Raw genomic sequence first — 18,252 nt, 5'->3', positions numbered from 1 at the left:
ATGTTTATGTGATCAACGACATTGTGATCCAATGTGCTTTCCTCATAATCGAATATTAATAAATTACTAGAATAAATAATAAATAAATCAAAATTTAGTAAAATCACACACTCACACTAGCATACTTTATAATACACTGAATAATGCTTCTGAATAATAAATATGGTGCTCTAACTCGATTCTTCCGGTGAAAATAAAATTAAAAAAAAATAAAAATAAATAAATAATAAAAGGTGGAAAGAATAGAAGAAATGGACATATTCATGTGGAATCTTTAGCAAAGTTGTTGACGGTGTCTTGGAAAAATCTTATACTGCCACTGGTAACAAATTGAACTAGTTTCGCACCACTCCTTCGCGATTCGCGATAAAAAATCTATGTACAATAATTGAGATAACCTCAATGGGAAAAAAACGCATTCCAATATTGGCCGCTTTTGTATACACGTCATGGACCATTTACGTTTTTAAAAGATTCAGGAACTTGAATTCGGCCGGCTATTTTTCTCTTAAAAACTCCAAGACTCTTCTTGGAAAATGTATAATCTCAAATTGACAATTTTATTGCTACTCTTGTTAATACTTTTAGTTGCATAACTAGAAAATTTATGTATAAAATTTATATAAAGTAGAGAAAACTCGAGTTTTTTTTTTTTTTTTATATTACAAAATAATTTAATATTGCAATCGGCTAGTTGATAACTTTCTCTTCCTTTTCTTTTCCTGTAGAGAAAATTGTAAATGCCAATAATAAGTACAGGTAACACATAATAAACTACAATAATAATAGCAATAATGATATTAATATAATACAGTAAATGATAAAAAAAATAATCATTAAATTAATAAAATTCAAGTCATAATAATGTTTATCAAATGAGAGCAGATGATGTATAGGAAAAAAACTCGAATTTCCTTATAGTGTGTCAGTCGCAAGTTCTCAAGTAAGTATAAGAACAACGCTGGTTCAAGTAAGCTGCGTGTAATAGTCGCAACTGCGCAAGTTACTTGAGAAAGTACAAATTTTTTTTTTTTTTTTTTTTTTTTTTTTTTTTTTTTTTTTTTTTTTTTAACTATAATCTAGTCAGCCTTGTGGGTGTTCCCGGGTTCACGCGATAAGTAAGTAGCAGCTGCCGGTCGTCATTCGGACGCGCACCTTTCCACCTGCTAACGCTTGCCGTTCGTGTTTGTATCAGAATCCGGCTCAGAACTCGAGCCGGAAGACTCGGCTGTGTTGACCGACACGTTGCAGCGCGAGCTTCTTCTGCCACCTCCGTGTCGACAGTTGTCACTCCGATCCCTTCCTCCTGAAACAAGCAAGTCGAACGATGGATTAAAATATTAGTCTCGAACTCGGATATATATAATATATCCATATTTCAGTATACACAGGCCAGTATAGCATCAGATTCGTGCAAAACAAAGCGACATAGGTAACTCGATATATGTCCATACGTACTCGTCAATGGAGTGTGAACCTCGACCTTGGCAGTAACCGTGGCAGTGACTTTAGTAGTGATATGAGACATCGTTGGAACTGGAGAGGTGCGACTAGAGCCACTCGAGTCTGATCCGTTGCAGTTCTGTTAGTGTCCGATGAAGTGAGCACAAACAAAACAAAAACAAAAAAGCACAGGTTAGTTTGAGTTTCAAATGGAAAAAAATTAACGCTAGGAAACACCTTGATCAACTCGAAAACAGTGTGTAGGGTAGTGTGCACGAAGTATACCTGATTGGCGCAGGTGGAAGTTTCAACTTTGACTTCTGGCTGCACGATGATGCAGGACTCTTGTTGGCTGTGCCACGAGTTTGGCTCCTCGGTGATCGTCGTGAGCGACGGCTCGGCGTGCAGCCTCGCGTTTTCAATTTTGTAGGAGCGCCGCGGTGGCGCCGGTGGTTTCGAGGACCTCCGCAGGATCGGCGACGTCGGCGGCGTCGGCGTCGATATTCGATCGGGGTGCTCGATCGGTATCACCTCCGCCGATGGGCCGATCAACGACAGGAGAATCGGAAAGAAAAAGAGCCCGTTGAGCAGACCGATGCCCACCAGGCAGATGAGCACGAGGAAGAAGTACCGGACGATGAACTCAAACTCGGAGAACGCCAGCATGAGTACCGCCAGGAGAATGGTGAGGGCCCCGTGGACCACGGGCGCGCTCATGTGCTCCATCGCGAGCCGCACTCTCCGATCTCGGCTGCCCACGCATGTGATAAAACTCTGAAAGATCAAAAAGAAAAACCAAAAGTCGTAACGTGTACGTGCAACTCCCATATTTTTGTATCACAGATAGCACAAGGTCACTTTCTTTGCACTTTCATGAAGCTAATTGTTGCGCTTACCAAGCATATGTGGACGGTAAAGTGTACAGCGATGCCGACGCTGACCACCAGCAGAACGGCCGTGACCGCACTGAGTTTAATACCACACAGTCCCATAAAACCAAACAGCTGGAGAACGACGCCCGCGAGCGAAGTGCCCACGAGAATGGCGGCCCAGAGGTTCAGCAGCAACAATCCGACGACAAAGAGACTAGCACCGAGCGCGGCCAGTAGGGCCAAGCCCAGGCAGCTCCTCAGATCTATGTACTGCTCCCAGAACATGAAGGGTATGCCCGATGGAAAATTCGGCAAGCCCCTTTCCTCGAAACGCCGGCACAAACGACGCACACTGGTTATAAGCTCGCTAATGTCCGACGTTTCCGTGAGCTTGTGCAAGTAGAAGGGCATCTGGGCGTAGGTGAGCGGCGAGCTCTTTGGGATCTTGAGCTCATGATCGTTGCTGTAGATCCACTGTTTGGGCTCGGGCCTCAAATTGCCCTGGGAAGCGCCGTACGCGAGAGCATCGTTTGACGCCCAGGCACTCAGGTAATTGTAAAAGGCCTTTGGGTTGATTATGCCGTCAGAGTCGACGAGACGCTTGACCGCGACCGGAGACTTTTCCGTTGGATCATCGACGCGGCCGGTCTGCACGAGCAACTTGTAAGCCAAAATACCCTCGTCACTGGCATTTTTGTGCCAACCCTCGGTCGTGATGCAGTTGCCGCGATAATCGTGGTCGAAAGCTTCCTGCAGCCTCTTCAGCCAGTCACGGAAGAGGCTCAGCCAAAACTCTGGTAGACCACCGTCGTCATTTTTTATCACGTTCTTGATGCGCATGAAGGCGTCGTGGTACTCGTAGATCAGCCGCTGGTTGTTTGGATAATCAAAGTCTCGGCCCGTCACGGCGTGCATGTTGTAGAAGCCAAAGTGCTTCGACTGGGCCTCGAGGAAGGCGTGCTCGTCTGAGTGCAGGGGCACGAGATCGGTGAGATCGAGACCGTCCGTGACGCGCATGGCCTGCCACACGCTACATCCCAACAATCCAGCGAGCAAAAGCATGCCCAGCGCCTTCGTCGAGGGCCGAGTGATGAACGGCGCGTAGTACTTGGCTGCCAACTGCGTCAGCGAGAAGCTCAGGCAGTCGTCCTGCACGCAACCCGTCAGACTCTCATCCTCCCCCGCCTCGAGCCAGGTCTGCTGCTGCTGCTGCTGCTGCTGCTGCTGTTTCACCTGGTGGTGGCGCGGGTTATGACTCGTCCGCGGGTTTCGCTCCGGCAGACAGCAGCAGAGAATGTCCGAGCGCCCGGATCGCCTGCGCCTAAGATCGAGACTGATCATAGCCGGGAAGACGAGCAGCATAGCCACTAGATTGAACAGCTGCAGCACCCCAGCCTGCAGCGAGAAGACCCGCAGAGCCGGGATAGGTATGATGGCTGCGGCAAAGAAGGCAGCCACGTTGCACAAACCGGCGAGCAGTACCGAGAGCCCGGCCCGCTTGAGCACTACGCCGGTCTGCTCGGCGCGCGGCACTTCCTTCACCGAGAGCTCGGCGTACGTGTGGGTGAGCAGAAAGATGTCGTGAACACCGAGACCGAGGCTAAGGAAGGGCACGATCTGCGTGCTGGCAGCGTTGAAGGGGATGCCGAAGAGCGCGCAAAAACCCAGACTGGCGGCGAGGGTGGCGCAAACGAGCACGACTCCGGCCATACCGACGGCGGATTGCGAGCGCACCCGGTCCTTCCAGCGCCAGAGAACCACGCCGGCGTAGAGCACCATGATACCGCAGCCGATGACGACCTTCAGGGGCGAGAGCTCGCTGTACTTGCTGAGAATGTCGTTCATGTTGAGCGTGCTGAAGGAGTAGACATTGTAGGGCCCGGACTCGCTCGAGTTCTGGATCTTCTTGAGCTGTTTGCTGAACATGCGCTGCCAGGCGTCGAGCACTTGGCTGGCCTTCTCCTGGGTCCAGTCGATGTGGTGGACCTTGTAGGTGTTGCTATAGTAATCGTAGATCTCGCGCTCGCCCATCAGTTGGATGACGGTTTGAAGGGCGGCGGCGCGGGTCAGGTGGCCGCTTTTGTTGTGCTTGCCACCACCGACTACCAATTCTTCGGGCCAGTGCATGTACTTGGCAGCAAACCCGTAACAGCCTCCCGTTAGCTCGGCACCGATGTCAGGCACCTGCAATCGATCAAATTGTTTTTCATTCGGTTCGTTGGAATTTACTTCTTTAAAATTTCGTCAAAATGCAATCATTACCTGCTTCGTTTTTTTATTGGGCGCGCTGTCGGGACACTCAGGGTCCCGTGGATCGAGACAAGGTTTGCTCTGATACCCGTTGCTGATGCCCGCTTGCTTCATGTAATCCTCGAGAATTTTGTACGGAAAACTGTACTCCAGCTTTTTCATGTCCTCGAGCATTTGCATGGGATTCAAGTTGGTCCATTGTATGAGCTTATTAGACTGCCAGCCCCTGAACAATGATTATTCATTGATAACAATTTATGAAACGTCATAAAACAAAATGAGCGAGAAAGGAAAAAAAAAAAAAAAATTCTACACCGAGGAATGCGAAAAACTCAAGCGGAACTTACGGTAAATGAACAGGATACAGGGGCCCAAGAAGCTTGCTACCTTCCCAGAAGCAATCAAGGGGCGTGATGATGGCACATGGAATGATTTCGTCAAAAATCTATAAAAAAAAAAAGAAAAAAAATAAAGTAAAATAAAAGAAATAATCAATAAAAATCTGATGAAGCTTGTTCTCGTTGGAATTTAAATGGATGATATAATATGTAATAATAGTAAAAAACAAGAAAATAATACCTGATCCAAGTAATGAATATCAAAGTTTGGTATGCTGGGCGCGTAGCACATGTCTTTTAGCTTCCAGGTGCTGTAAAACGAAAGTACAAAAAAAATGTTGAAGGAACGATTGCGTATACGTGTAAACAAGGGAATGCAGCTCGAAAAAGAAAGGACCACCGCCAGACACCGACACAGAGCGAGCAGTAAAAAGAAACAGATATCCAGAATAGAAATCAATGAAAAAAAAAAAAAAAAAAAAGAGAGAGGGTATAGAAGGGATGAAAAGAACGTGCCAATAAACACTCACATGTCAAAGAGATCGACGGTGACCTGAGTGGCGGCCTTGAGGGCAGCCAGGTGTTCCTTGAGGGCGGTCACGTGCAGTATGTTGGCCCCGTGGTGCCTCGGCGTCTGAATGACGAGCTGGTGCGTCGAGGCCGGGCTCTGGCTTAGGGCTTCCGTCGCATACCTCAACTCCTGCTCCAACCTTCCACCTTCTGCAAAAACACATCAGAGAACGTTACCGATATGTGTTATGGTTACAAGGTATACATGTGAAAAAAAAAAAAAGATCACACGCATTCCGAGCAATACATATAAGTAGTACAGCAATTCTATTCAATCGTGCGTTGTTTTTTTTTTTTTTTTTTACGATCGCGATCGTCATCGTTTGTACACGTAACATCTACAAATCGGTTGTTGCTACAGCTGCTGTTCTGCATCTCCGATTTCCCTTTTTGTTTTTTTTTTTCCCCTCCTCCTTCTCCTCCTCCACCTACACTCTCTTTTCTCTTATACTCGCTCGGCTTTTTTGTTGCTCTGCTTTGAAATTGAATAAATGTAATAAGCGCGCGGGAGCGACAAATCAAAGGCCGCTGTATGGTTGTTCCTCGAGGAGTCGTATACGTCATCGTGTATATATTATATATACACCCGTATAAGCGTGCGCTCGTTGCCGGCAAAAGAGAAGAAAGTAAGGAGAAGAGGATGAGGGAGGCAAAGAAACGAAGGAGGAGGAAAGAGAGAGAGAGAGAGAGAGAGAGAAAATGAAAGAAACGAAGATAGAAGGAGGAGTCTTTTCTCTCTCTCTCTCCTTTTCTGTAGCACGTATACATATATGTACACATTGGCCGTCCGTCCGTTGCGCGGCGGTCCAAGGAGACCATGCAGACCACCCGAGTCGCATCAACCAAAGGTTCTCAACCCTCTCTCGCTCTGCAGTCTGTGCGGATACGGCCGGCGCCCGACTTTTGCTCTCCATATTTTTCCCTCTCTCCACTTGCTTCTCTCTTCTGCTTTTACGCCGAGTAAGTGTACTATATATAATATACAGTTTGCGGATATACGCGCAAAACGTCCGCTGCCGGATGTTTATGACTCGGATCGTCCTATACGGCGTGCCGCGAGCGAAAAGCTTGGCCCGAAAATCGGACCCCGTTCCAGTTTTTTTTTTTTTACACGAATCGTCAACCAACCGCGTGTACCAACATCAGTCGGATGATGATCGAGCCAGAGGAAGCTCCGTCAGGGAGAGGGAGTTGTAAAATCAGGGTGCAGGTACTCGAACGACCCCGGTCTTTCCTCTATGGATGCGGAATTCCTCGATTTACTGTGTCGGTAACCTTGTGCATATGTATATATACTACACGACTACCTTGTGTATATATATATATATACCCACACACCCGTCGACTCGAGAGTCAGTCGCCGGTCTCTCCTCGTCCTTAGTATAATTATTTTCCCGCTCGGCCTTGCGCTTCTTGCAGCCCGCCCTCCTAGCTTGTAGGTACTACCACACACACATAGGTACAGCCGTGCATCATCATCTCCTTGCTTCCTTCCTTCCTTCCTTCGTTGTTTCTTTCTCTCCTCCTGATGATGATGATGGTCCCTTGAAGACGCAAGAATAGCAAGGCTGTACAGTCTTCCGGAGCTCATCAGACGGAGCTTGCGGCTCCCTTTCTCTCTCTATCTCTCTCTCTCTCTCTCTCTCTCTCTCTATATATATATATATATATATATATATATATATATATATATATATATATATATATATACATGTATATGTATAACATATTGGTAAAGGAGAGATAAATGCTGGCGTCTTGAGAGTTACGTCGTCGGACCAACCAGACTGCCCCGCAGATGCTGTTATGATACTAACAATAATATAATTATACTCCCAGTTCACAGAGAATAATTGTGTATAGGTGAATGGTAAATGTGGGTGCGTGTGCGATATTTACGATCATCGACATGGGCCGATCGTTTCCTTTTATTTTTCAAAATCTGAATGCTGTCCTATACCTGTATACGTGGAATTTTGCGTGAATTTTTCCCCAGGGAGCAAGAGACGGAGATAAATAAAAAAAAAAAAAAAAAGAGGAGCTGAACAGCAGAAGAGAAGAAGAAGAAGAAGAGGAGCATCAGTAGCTGGAGAGGACGACGGTCCTCGGCTGCTGTAGAGGAGACAGGTGTGCAACGTGTGCCATCATCCTCCTCCTCCTCCTCCTCTTTCGTCTTCTTCCAAAAAAAAAAAAAAAAAAAAAAAAGGAAAAAAGAATCGTCGACCTCATCTTCCTCCTCGTATATGCCGTTCATCCTGCGGCTACTGGTCTGCAGCGGACCATATATGCGCGCCGCATCGCGGACGTGCGCTGCTATATGCAGCATCGTGTCCGGCATATCATATAATGGGGGGGGGGGACATGGTGTGTATATATAGAGAGACAGGCGGCAAACGTGGAAAAATGAAAAGACTTTGGTTGAACAGTAAAGGTAACCCACCCACTTCCACGCACAGTATAAACCTAATGTGCGTGCGTATACGTTGAGAATATAGGCGCCGGTCCCCTGCAGCCGGCGTTGATTTAACGATTTTACCGAGTATCAAGTAATATAAGAGCATCCGGCAGTCAAAGGAGGAGGAGGAGCACCGGAGAAGAAGAAAGAGGAAAAATCGGCAAGTATAATGGGAAAACCACTGCGCGCACACGGGCGGTGCACCGAGTCAATGTCACTCGTATATACCCCACATATATATACGTACAATGTAACGTAGGTTGTACGCCCAAGGGGTAGAAACAAGTCATGTGCATCACCACGCGTCTATTATATTATATTAGGAAACTGTTATAGTCCGCAGGGGGGAGGAGGGGAGCTTGCAAAGGCGGCTATATTATACGATGCTGTTTTTTCCAAGAAGGAGCGTTTTCTCAGACCGAGAGTCAATAGCGTCGGCTCCGATCTCTCACCATCGGTGCACACAAGGGGCGCGCCGGCTGTTTTCAGGGGAGGCGGCCGACGACGACGCCGGTCAGGTACAATATACATATATTATACGGGTATGCGGTCCGAAACGGAAAATTCGAAAGCCAAGGTGAGCGCCTCCCTCTTCGGCCGACTCTTGATGTCAGATATTCGGTGAAATTCGTTCAGTATACAATATACATGATATATTGTACCTATTCCAGAACTACGTAGTATTCAATGTATCGGAATTTCAACACGTCGCTCTCCTTTAAACGTACATTGTATATATAGTACATGTATAGGTGGTGCGACACAGAACCAAACGTGATGGCATCGGGGCAATGAACACTGCACGCTCAGCTGTTGACTATACGACAATATACCAACCAACCAGCGTTGTTGGTTTATTGTTCCTCTTGCGCACTACTTGAACACGGCCCTCGTTGTTTTTTTGGGTTTTTCTCCTTGAGAAAAAAAAGCCCTTTTTGCGGACCACGAGCATAATATTTATATATACATGTATATGTGTACCGCGGCAGCAGCTCGATCGGCGAGCGAACGATTGAGCCCCGCCGGTCATTCACCAACGGCTTTACGGTGTTTGCGTTCCATCGGCCGCGGCGCACTGTGTCACGGTTCTGCGATCATCTCTTGGCGCGTTCTCTCTCTCTCTCTCTCTTCGTGGAGGTGTACACACGAGGGTGTGTGTGTGTGTGTACCTAGTGAACCGCTGCTGCTGCCGCGCGGGTATCGGTATATGTATACGTATATTTGTACACGCGAGTGCGGGGCCCGGAGAGAAAGAGAGCGAGCGAGTCAGAGAGGCACGCAGGCCCACACCGCTGCTTATATTCGCTGGCGCACACGGAGAACCCGGAGCGGCGGCCCACCCACGGCGACCATTCACCGGAACCGAGAGCCTCTCTCCTTCTCTTTCGCTCTCGTATATGTGTATATATAGCTGGTGTTCTCCGTCCATCCTCAGTGACGCTCAAACGACGACGCTATCTTCTGGGCGATGCATACCGCGTGGACATGCGTATACAGCTATTTAGCCTAAGTCTATGTGTGGACCCGATCGACATACCATACACCATTCTTGATACTTTTTTTTTTTTTTTTTTTTTCTTCTTCTTCCTCCCACCCCCATAAAAAAAGTAGGGTTCCTTTTCGCTTTTTTTTTTCCTTCGTGGGGGTACGTGGGCTTTAATTGTTCGTCGATATTTTGACGTAGGGGTCGCCTCACGGTTGTCACACGACCATTAAAACTGTAGCAGATTTTAATCGCTGATTTCGTTTCATTTCTTCCTTTTTTCTTCTTCCTCTTTCTTATGACAGCAGCTGTTTCTATCATCGAACCTTAATTTTAACACTAGTATGCGAGATGCCGGCATTCCTCGAATACCAGTCTTGGGCCTGTGTATAAGGCGCAACAAGGAGAGAGAGAGAGACAATGTTTCAAAATCGTTCTGTAACATTATTTGTGATCGGCTGGTCTATATATTTAATGCAATCGTGTAGTGCAACAAATTATATTCACTTTTGGGTCCTCAAATAATTCATAAGTAGTTAATTACGTAATTGTTGAAAACAGTTTTTTTTTTTTTTGTAATTATTTCCTAAATCTTTATATTTTCGTGAAAAGTAATCTTGATCTAACTTGCTCGATTACAATTTGATACTATACGATTTTGATATGCAATACCTATTTTGTTTTTTCATTAATTTTTTATCACAATGATCGTTCGTCTTCTCAATCTTAGTTTTTTCTTCTTGAATTTTCTCCAAATTTGTCTATTCTAAGTTAAATAATTTGCTGTATTGTAACATCTTCATTGGCATCGTTTTTCAAGAAAACGGTGCAAAAAAGAAAACTCTGCAGTCGGTTGACTGAATTTTTCTGTGCTTCATAGAAGGATCATTTTATTATTAAATCTCTCATTTGTTTGTCCAGAAGCATCAATATACTTTTAACATTTTTTTTTTTTAAAGCTGAAAGTATTTTTTCAATTGGATTATGAAGCTTTTTTTTAGTTATCTACAACTGTTCAAATTTTTAAATAATGACCTGTAAAATTTTCTAATCCATTGATGATCATCTGCTGTTGCTTTTATCTCATGTAAGCTCATACCTTTAAATTTCATTCTTATAGGGAAAAAATTGACTGAGCTGCGTATAATTTTATTTTGTTCATCAGATCGATAAAAAAAAAAAGAAAAATGTTAAACTTAAAACAATACTGTGTAAAGAACCGGTACAGTTTTATTGTCTGGGTTGGAGTTGGACGTAAAAATTCTAGCTGTGTCATCTAGTCTTTCATTTGATTTTAAGTGAAAGAAAGCATCACCTCAAATATCTATTTTACAGTGAAATTAAGGCAAATGATTTTGTATTATTTATGAGAAGTTGAAACGTCTACATTTGCATTCAAGATATATTCTCAAGGTCTTTCTACGTGTGTTTTCAATTTGATTTTGACGGCTTTCGGGAAAACATCTAACACTTTCTAAAAAAGCACCAACCGCATGTAAATTTGTTACAAGAGCAGTGGTGGTGTGTAATATGATGTGTCGCTTCTCTAACAGTTTCTGTTACTGTTCAACTAAATTTTATATTCAATTTTCTAAATCAATGGTGTCGAGTGAGTATACCGCACGTATAGCAGTCTGACGCTAAGTAAAACGAATATTCTCAGCGGCAATGGGTGCACGAGATTTTTCTTTCGTTCACATTGAGGAGTTCACAGATATATATGGCGCTGCCAGCTGAAGCGTTTCCGTCTACTGTTTCTGCATGGAAATAGATCAGCCGGCGTTTTCATTCCCACTCCCAATACGTTATTTAAACTTGTAAGAAGCATTTTTGTTAGTTTGCACGTTGATTGCAGCAACAACTCACTTTCATGCCCAAATACAATTCAGCTGTTGTATTTTAAGAAGTTCAAATATCAGATTTATGTATGTGTATCAAGTATCTGTATTATACGTGATTAAACAAAAACGGTGAAATTATAACTGTACATGTGATATTCTCGACGACTTTCAAACTACTTAATCATCAATCTTATCTTTACACTTATTTTTATCTCAGGCGAATCACATAAACTTCAACATATTTTGAGATTAGACTGTTGTAGCATCTGTTTAAAGTTGTAACGAACCATGTTCAATATTTTCTACAAATTAACCCAGATGAGTTACGTGTACTTACAGATAACGAAGTAACTACATTAGAGCCTACAACTGGATTTATCATAGTTTGCAAGTAATAAGCTTTACTGGAACTATTTTATTTGATGATTGAACCATTCATCATTTCAATTTGTTCCTTTCCGTCAAACTAAACTTTACTTCATTAATTTACTACAGATTTTCCTACTTGTATTACTAAGTCATAAAAATAAGTTTGGTATTCACATTTAATGTAAAATTATGTCAGAAAATTCAATTCTTCACTGATGCCTTATGAAACATTGTCTCGTAAATGGGCCCTTCATCTTATTATGATCTCGAAGTCGAAGTCGACAAAACAAGTGGATGAATGTTTGCAACTTTAGGGAATGAAATCAACACGAAAACAACAGATCTAGCATTGTATGCAAAAGAGATACTAATATCTTTGTGATAAAAGTAAAAATCCATCAAATGATCCGAACAAACAATTTCTGCTCTCACATCTAGCTTATCACTCGGAAAAGTTATGGAAACACTTGTACTTGTACTTCTGTATGAAATATTATGTCGTTTAATCCAATGGATTGATTTTTCTCATCGCTTACCTTTCTTAACGTAATAATAATACTGACCTTTACTTTTACAACCATGAATTTATTCAACAAAATACATCTTTCGTGTATTTTGAAAATCCTACTTACGTAAAACAACTGCGATAAGTTTTCTTGCTATATTCGAATTCATACAAAACTATTGAATATGCGAAAAGAAGTGCACGACAAAGAAAATGTTTTGAAGTGTATGCCAAACAGTCGAGCCGTAAAAATCAAGAGAGAAAAACTATCTTTTTTCACACCATCATTGTTTTGCAGCGTCTCGAATAATTTATCAATACTTTTTCAATGCAACTCACATCGAATAGCAGTATACAATTAAATAGTTTCTACTTTGTGATTACATACATATATAAAAACACTTTAAATCCATTTTAATATCATCTTACGCAACAGACTTGTCAATACTTGATTTTTTTGACATCTCGATAAGTTAGCGGTTTATAAAGTGAGAAACAGTGATCTTACTGCTCCGTTACATAACGTGTAATTTGAATAAACAAATAATCTTTGATAACTGCACAATTATCAACAAAGTATTTTTTACCAGCTTTGGAAGTGCTTAGGCCATCGCCATATGCATATATGATTGAACAAGTTGATTTACCGATTGTGAGTAATGTTTATTTTGCCCCGAACACACTCCTGGTTAAAAGCAAGTAGGGGCCCCAACAAAACACTCAAATGAAAGCCACGATATTTGCTCTACTGGGATTTTAATTAATGCCTAAGGCAGTATTAGACGTATACAAGCGATTTCTATCGACATCACCATGACACCATTACCCTGGGATGTTATACGTAGGAGTAAAATTTCCTATAATGTATAATATTGCGTTTAACATGCAGAGATGGGTCTCTTGAGTTGAGTCTCTTGTCTCTTCCGAAGAAAATCACGGGGGAAAAAAAAATTTCGATGAATTCGAGAGATTTGCGCGCCCTCTGAACACGAGAAAAAGACTGGGATACGTGACTGCGACGGCATGATGCAAAGTGATGGAACACAGTAATTAATAAGTACCTAAGTATTGTGTCAGTTGAGTTGCATGGTGTCACGTGTGTACATAAGCTGTTTTTTTTTTTTTTCAATGTTACCTTCATTTACGTGTCGGTCATGTACCTATATGTTTAAATTTATTGGCGTATCTCCGGGATATGGTATTATTGACGTATAATTAAACGAGAACGTGGTATCGGCAAGTCAGGAGTGTATATCTTTAATTACAATGCAAGATAGGAACGAAGGAGAGTCTCTGGATTACACCGCAGTCAACGACGTTCGGGGTGCAGCGCAACAACAACAAGAACAACAGATTCCTGGTGGGTCCGTGGACGAGGACGCTTTTCTGACTCCGACTCTTCTCCTCCTTTCGATACACTCTTTCTCTTTTGCCGATGCTCTTGCTCTCTCCTCCATACATAAGATCGCAACAACAGCAGCTTCTTCTCTTCTCTCCTCCTTCGTCGCGTTCGCGTACCGCGTGCCGTGCACTTATTTTGCTTTCTTTCTCTTATACGACCCTACACGGAGCATCCAGTGCAAGTATATGTAAGTGTACAACCAAAGCGAAACAGAGAGGGAAGGAAGAGAGCTACGGAGGCCTAATGAAGATGTAAGCAGTCGTGCCCTCGTCCTCTCTTTCGCCCCGTCCGTCCCTTATCTGTACAGTCTTATTCCTTCTTGTTCCCTCATCCCTGCGCTCTCTTGCATACTTTGTTACTCTTCTATATATATATAATGTACTTTGCAGGTATATATATGTAGCTCGGGATCCAGCTGTTGCTGCTGATGTGTATATATATAAATAAAGAACAATACAGGTAAGCTCTTCTTCTTTTTTAGAGGTAATTGAGTAATAATTAATTCCTTTTTTCTTTTTTTTTTTTTTTTTTTTTTTTTTTTTTATAGAAACCAGGAAAAGTTTGAAGTTATAATGGTAGTTCTCCTGTATACGTGTGGAACGGCGGATGCTGCCAGTTAGTATAGGTGTATAGTGTGCGCGAGAGGGGGACTCTCGAGACTGCATCATCATAATGCTGCAGGGAAAGGAGCCCCCAGTACAAAGCCTCCAATGCCCGCATCACCGGATTTCCGTTATAAGTACCTATATACGACACCACTACTACGCTACGCGACTGCATGTATACGTGTATACATGCAGATGACGACGACACGATCATCGTTCAATTGTACTAATTCATTAGCAAGTGCACTCACTCATTTATATAATTATAACGGGTACTATCATCGTCAGACTTACCTTGGACCCAAAGCTGTTCGACCCTACTGTGAATCTGGACGGATTTCAGAGCGACGCAGAAGGTCGCGAGGGCAATGATGGCGACAAACAGTACCTTGCCCGCGTGCCTCTGTAGAAAGTAACCCAGCTGGTTGAGCTCGTCCTGGAGCCGCGCCCTGATCCATACCGCCGACCTTTGACCCTCCGCCTTGCCCTGCAATCAGACCAACACAACATTGATTCGTTGAATTACGTTTCCCCCTTCTTCGTCTCTGTGATTACAGGGAGAGATTTCTGCACGATGTAAGTGTACCTGCTGCAATGGACCCCCCCAGAGCCCTCGGTAAATAAATAAGTATTTTATTCTCCATCCCTCGAGATTCCTCTCCCATCTATTTTTATTCCACATTACGTGTAATGGTATAGTATGGAAAGCAGGAGAAGAGAAGAAGAAAAAAAAAGAGAGAGAAATCGAGTGCAAGGATGCGCGCAAATCAAAAGGGGGCCGGGGGATCGACATTCCGCGAGAGCCTTGTTTTTTTCCTCTGTACCCATGCATGCGTGCCTATACTCCCTCCTTTCCCCCCCTGATGGTGTGGGCATATGTGTGTGTGTACCTCGCTATATAGACACTGGTGGCCGCAAAACGGGTATCGGGTGCCCAAGCTTTTCCAGCCAATTAACTTGGCGCGGCGAGTAACCTTACACGATCTCGCAGCGGCAGCAAGAGCGCACATTGCTCGCCACATGTCCCCGCACGCAGCAGCTCGATGCCGGTGGCTCGGCACGGCGTGGACGAACGGACGGCAGGCCTATAGCCTCCTTCCGTCTTACGCGCGCACAATATAACCCCACGGTCCGGCCTGCAGCCTCATTTTTCAAATTCTCTTTTTTTTTTTTTTTCGTTTTTATCATTTTACATTTATAATACGTATGTTTACATTTTACAGGAGTCTCTTGACCTGTGGCAAGCCAACGTCAACCGATCTATAATATCAACCGCCCACACCGACCACAAGATCTATAAACATTCGGCTGATGTGTGAGTACATATTATTGTGTATTTTTGGCTCGACCTCTTTAATGGCTAAATCAACTTCGTATTTCATCGTTGGCTCCATACACGCACTTTTTAAAAACGTCCCATAAATATTATTAATAACGCGTCATTCACCAACACCGTATTCTCTTGCTCCTTGCCATACATATTATACTCTACTTATGTGTGATGTTTACCATACTGGTCTTTATCTGTCGTCTCACGTATCCCCACGACGTTTATCTTTATCCATTAGTCTTATTCATTCATTTTTTCTGTACACGACCTTCGTACTGTGAAATCACGTTTTAATTATCCAAGGTTGCAATATTAATAATAATGCTTGTTTCATTCAACTCTGTCAATCAGTTGTTTCAGTATTCTAATTATATATTTTCAATTTTTTTTTTTTTTTTTTTGCATTTTTTAAATATTCAATATGCTTATTTCAGAGCACAGAAAGAAAGCACTTGTTGCAAAGTTAAGAAACTTTTCAACCACTGCTTATGAACCAACATTGAATCTAATTTAATGTAGTTACAAGGCCCATAAACAAACCAAATCTCAAAGAGAAAAATCATGCATGAACTTGAAAATAAAGTAGAAAATGAACAATCGTGTTAGCTGCAAATAAGCCGATGTTTAGGCCAAATTTTGTTAAAAAAATGTTTTTACCACAGTAATAATAGACAATGATAATTTACTGTTGAAGCGTGATGGCCTTTCGGAGCAAGGCACAAAAAATGTAGTGGATGGGCGCAGAAAAAAAAGAGGTGGAGGAGGCTCGTTGCTTTTTTTTCTCTTTGCGCAGAGCCGCGTGCTTCGTGTGTAACGTGTCTGAACTATGGTGTATTTAAAAGTGTCCTGTACCCCGTATAGATGCAGCGGAGGAAAGGAAGGAGCTATTTTGGCTGCTGGCATTTTCTCTCTCTCTTGAAGCCATGGAGAGAGGATCACGGAACGTCGCCCGATCCAGCTGCAGGGCGCACATGGTGCAGCCGACTCTCTTTTTAAACGCAAGTTAAGTACACGGAGCAATGGAGAATTTAAACTCTCGCTGTACGTGTGTACATACGGTGCGGCCACGACAACGAAAATACGTGAAGATATTCGAAATTGTACACTGTATGCATGTATGTTATTGTCATGAATGCAGCTGGCAATAAGAATATTACCTCGAACAAAGCTGCTCATTATGAAAAGTTGTTGTCATTGTTTCTGTTGTAGGTAGTTTTTGATTGGGTGTATACTCTCTTGGAGAAGACTCTGTGTGTACAATCTGAATAAGTATACACCCTGATGCATGTATACGAGTTATTTCGTCTGAAAGCAAGAGCAACCGGTAACAGAAGAAGAGGAAGAAGAAGAAGGAGGAGGAGGAAGAGAAAAAGAGAAGCTCAGTCGCGCTCTGTGTGGTGGCGCACAGGCAGGTAAGAAAGAAGAAAAGAACGAGCGAGCGAATATACCTATATGTATGTTAAAGAGAGGAGAGAAAGATAGATCTGTGAGCTGCGGAGAAGAGAAGGAACGGGGCATCACGAGAGCATCGGAGGCATCAGAGGAGGCGGGCAGAGAGCGAGAGAGAGGAGCAGAGGGATTATTATTAGTTTGGCGGCAAGCTTTGATGTGTGCCTGCTGGCTGCTGCTGCTGCATGACTGCTGGGCGCACGTGCTGACTTGGAGTATACAGTACATACAACGCACAACGGGGACGACAGCTCAGAGCAGCGAAAAAAAGAGTACAAGTGAGTATTACAACAGCATCTTTGGCAAAAACGATCGCGCGGCTCAAGAATGTATATATAATGTGCTCGTGAAGCGGAAAAAAACTGTAGAATGCGCTGTTGTTGATGTATATATGTATACATGCGTATATGTATAACGCAGTTTTGTTGTGTTTAGTATTGCAGATGATGGAAATGTCGGCTGCTGTTACGGAGTTCTTCTGCTGTTACTGCTGATGCACTTCTTACCTTTTCGAGTTGGTCGAGGGCGAGCGCCGCGTCGGTCCAGCTGGGCCTGACGTACAGATCGGTCTCGTGTCTGTGTTTCGACGAGCCTTTACTCGTGTCGCACTGTCGCCTCTGCTGTTGCTGCTGGTACTGGTGTTGTTTGCCTCCATCCTGCAGATGGTGGTTTTTGTGATTCTGCTGTTGGTGATGGTAATGGTTGCCGGTGAGTGCCTCGGCGGACGCCTGCAACTGGCATTCGCAGGAGGAGGGCCGTCCCGCTAGGATCCCTGTGGGCCCGGACGCAGCAACCATGGCTCCTCGCGCATTGGCCCGGCGGCTCGGGAGCTGGGATGTTGCCGCCGAGCAGCTGTACAACCAACGCGCAGGCTCTCTCGATCAGCTCTTTCTCCGATCTATCTATACCTATACGTATACTTTTATCTGGAATAACCACTAACCACGTCCTGCAGCTCTGCTCCTCTGCGCTTACATGTACATAATATACATGTAGCCACACACACTATTTTCCTTTTTCCTTCTTTCTTTCTCTTCGACACTCAAACTTTTTTAAAAAAACCAACCGCAGTAACTCTTGGGTATTTCTTTTTTAACACTCGCGCACGCGGCTGGTGTGTTATGTACCACCACCGAGTATAACTATACCGTTACAACTAAACCGGCAAGACAACTATTCAAGTATTCACGTCACGATTTAAAAGTAAGTAATACTTTTGTGTTTATAAATGCGCGGAGGCGTAGGAACGAGAGAGAGGAGAGATCGAAGCTTCAGGCGCACTAGCTCTCAAACTCTCTTATTAAAACTTTCTCTCTTTTCCAGACAGCCTGCACCAGTGT

The 18,252-nt window shown here is 43.7% G+C and overlaps 1 protein-coding gene across 1 annotated transcript; it reads right to left on the bottom strand.

The window, feature by feature from the left end:
- Window positions 1-886: 886 nt before the first annotated feature.
- ptc (protein patched) lies at window positions 887-17,810 on the bottom strand. Its single transcript, XM_089591441.1, has 10 exons — window positions 17,419-17,810; window positions 14,428-14,620; window positions 5,434-5,623; window positions 5,145-5,214; window positions 4,913-5,010; window positions 4,578-4,791; window positions 2,340-4,499; window positions 1,729-2,217; window positions 1,459-1,582; window positions 887-1,306 (listed from the first exon to the last, which is right to left on the bottom strand). Exons 1-10 carry the CDS (start codon window positions 17,707-17,709, stop codon window positions 1,167-1,169), a joined length of 3,969 nt encoding a protein of 1,322 aa, XP_089447567.1. The 5' UTR covers window positions 17,710-17,810; the 3' UTR covers window positions 887-1,166.
- Window positions 17,811-18,252: the final 442 nt, after the last annotated feature.

This window comes from Copidosoma floridanum, unplaced genomic scaffold (genome assembly GCF_036245765.1).
Source record: "Copidosoma floridanum isolate Cflo_tuat_1 unplaced genomic scaffold, Cflo_Japanese_pri ptg000013l, whole genome shotgun sequence".
Lineage (NCBI taxonomy): Eukaryota > Metazoa > Arthropoda > Insecta > Hymenoptera > Encyrtidae > Copidosoma > Copidosoma floridanum.
Note: the sequence above shows the minus strand (reverse complement) of the source record. Positions and strands in the feature narration are given on the sequence as shown.

Excerpts from the sequence above, each read along its gene's own strand:
- ptc (XM_089591441.1), bottom strand. The coding sequence starts at position 17,709 with ATGGTTGCTGCGTCCGGGCCCACAGGGATCCTAGCGGGACGGCCCTCC. Across the intron at positions 14,621-17,418 it reads CCCTCGACCAACTCGAAAAG|GGCAAGGCGGAGGGTCAAAG; the intron begins GTAAGAAGTGCA and ends GTCTGATTGCAG. Across the intron at positions 2,218-2,339 it reads TTACCGTCCACATATGCTTG|AGTTTTATCACATGCGTGGG; the intron begins GTAAGCGCAACA and ends TTGATCTTTCAG.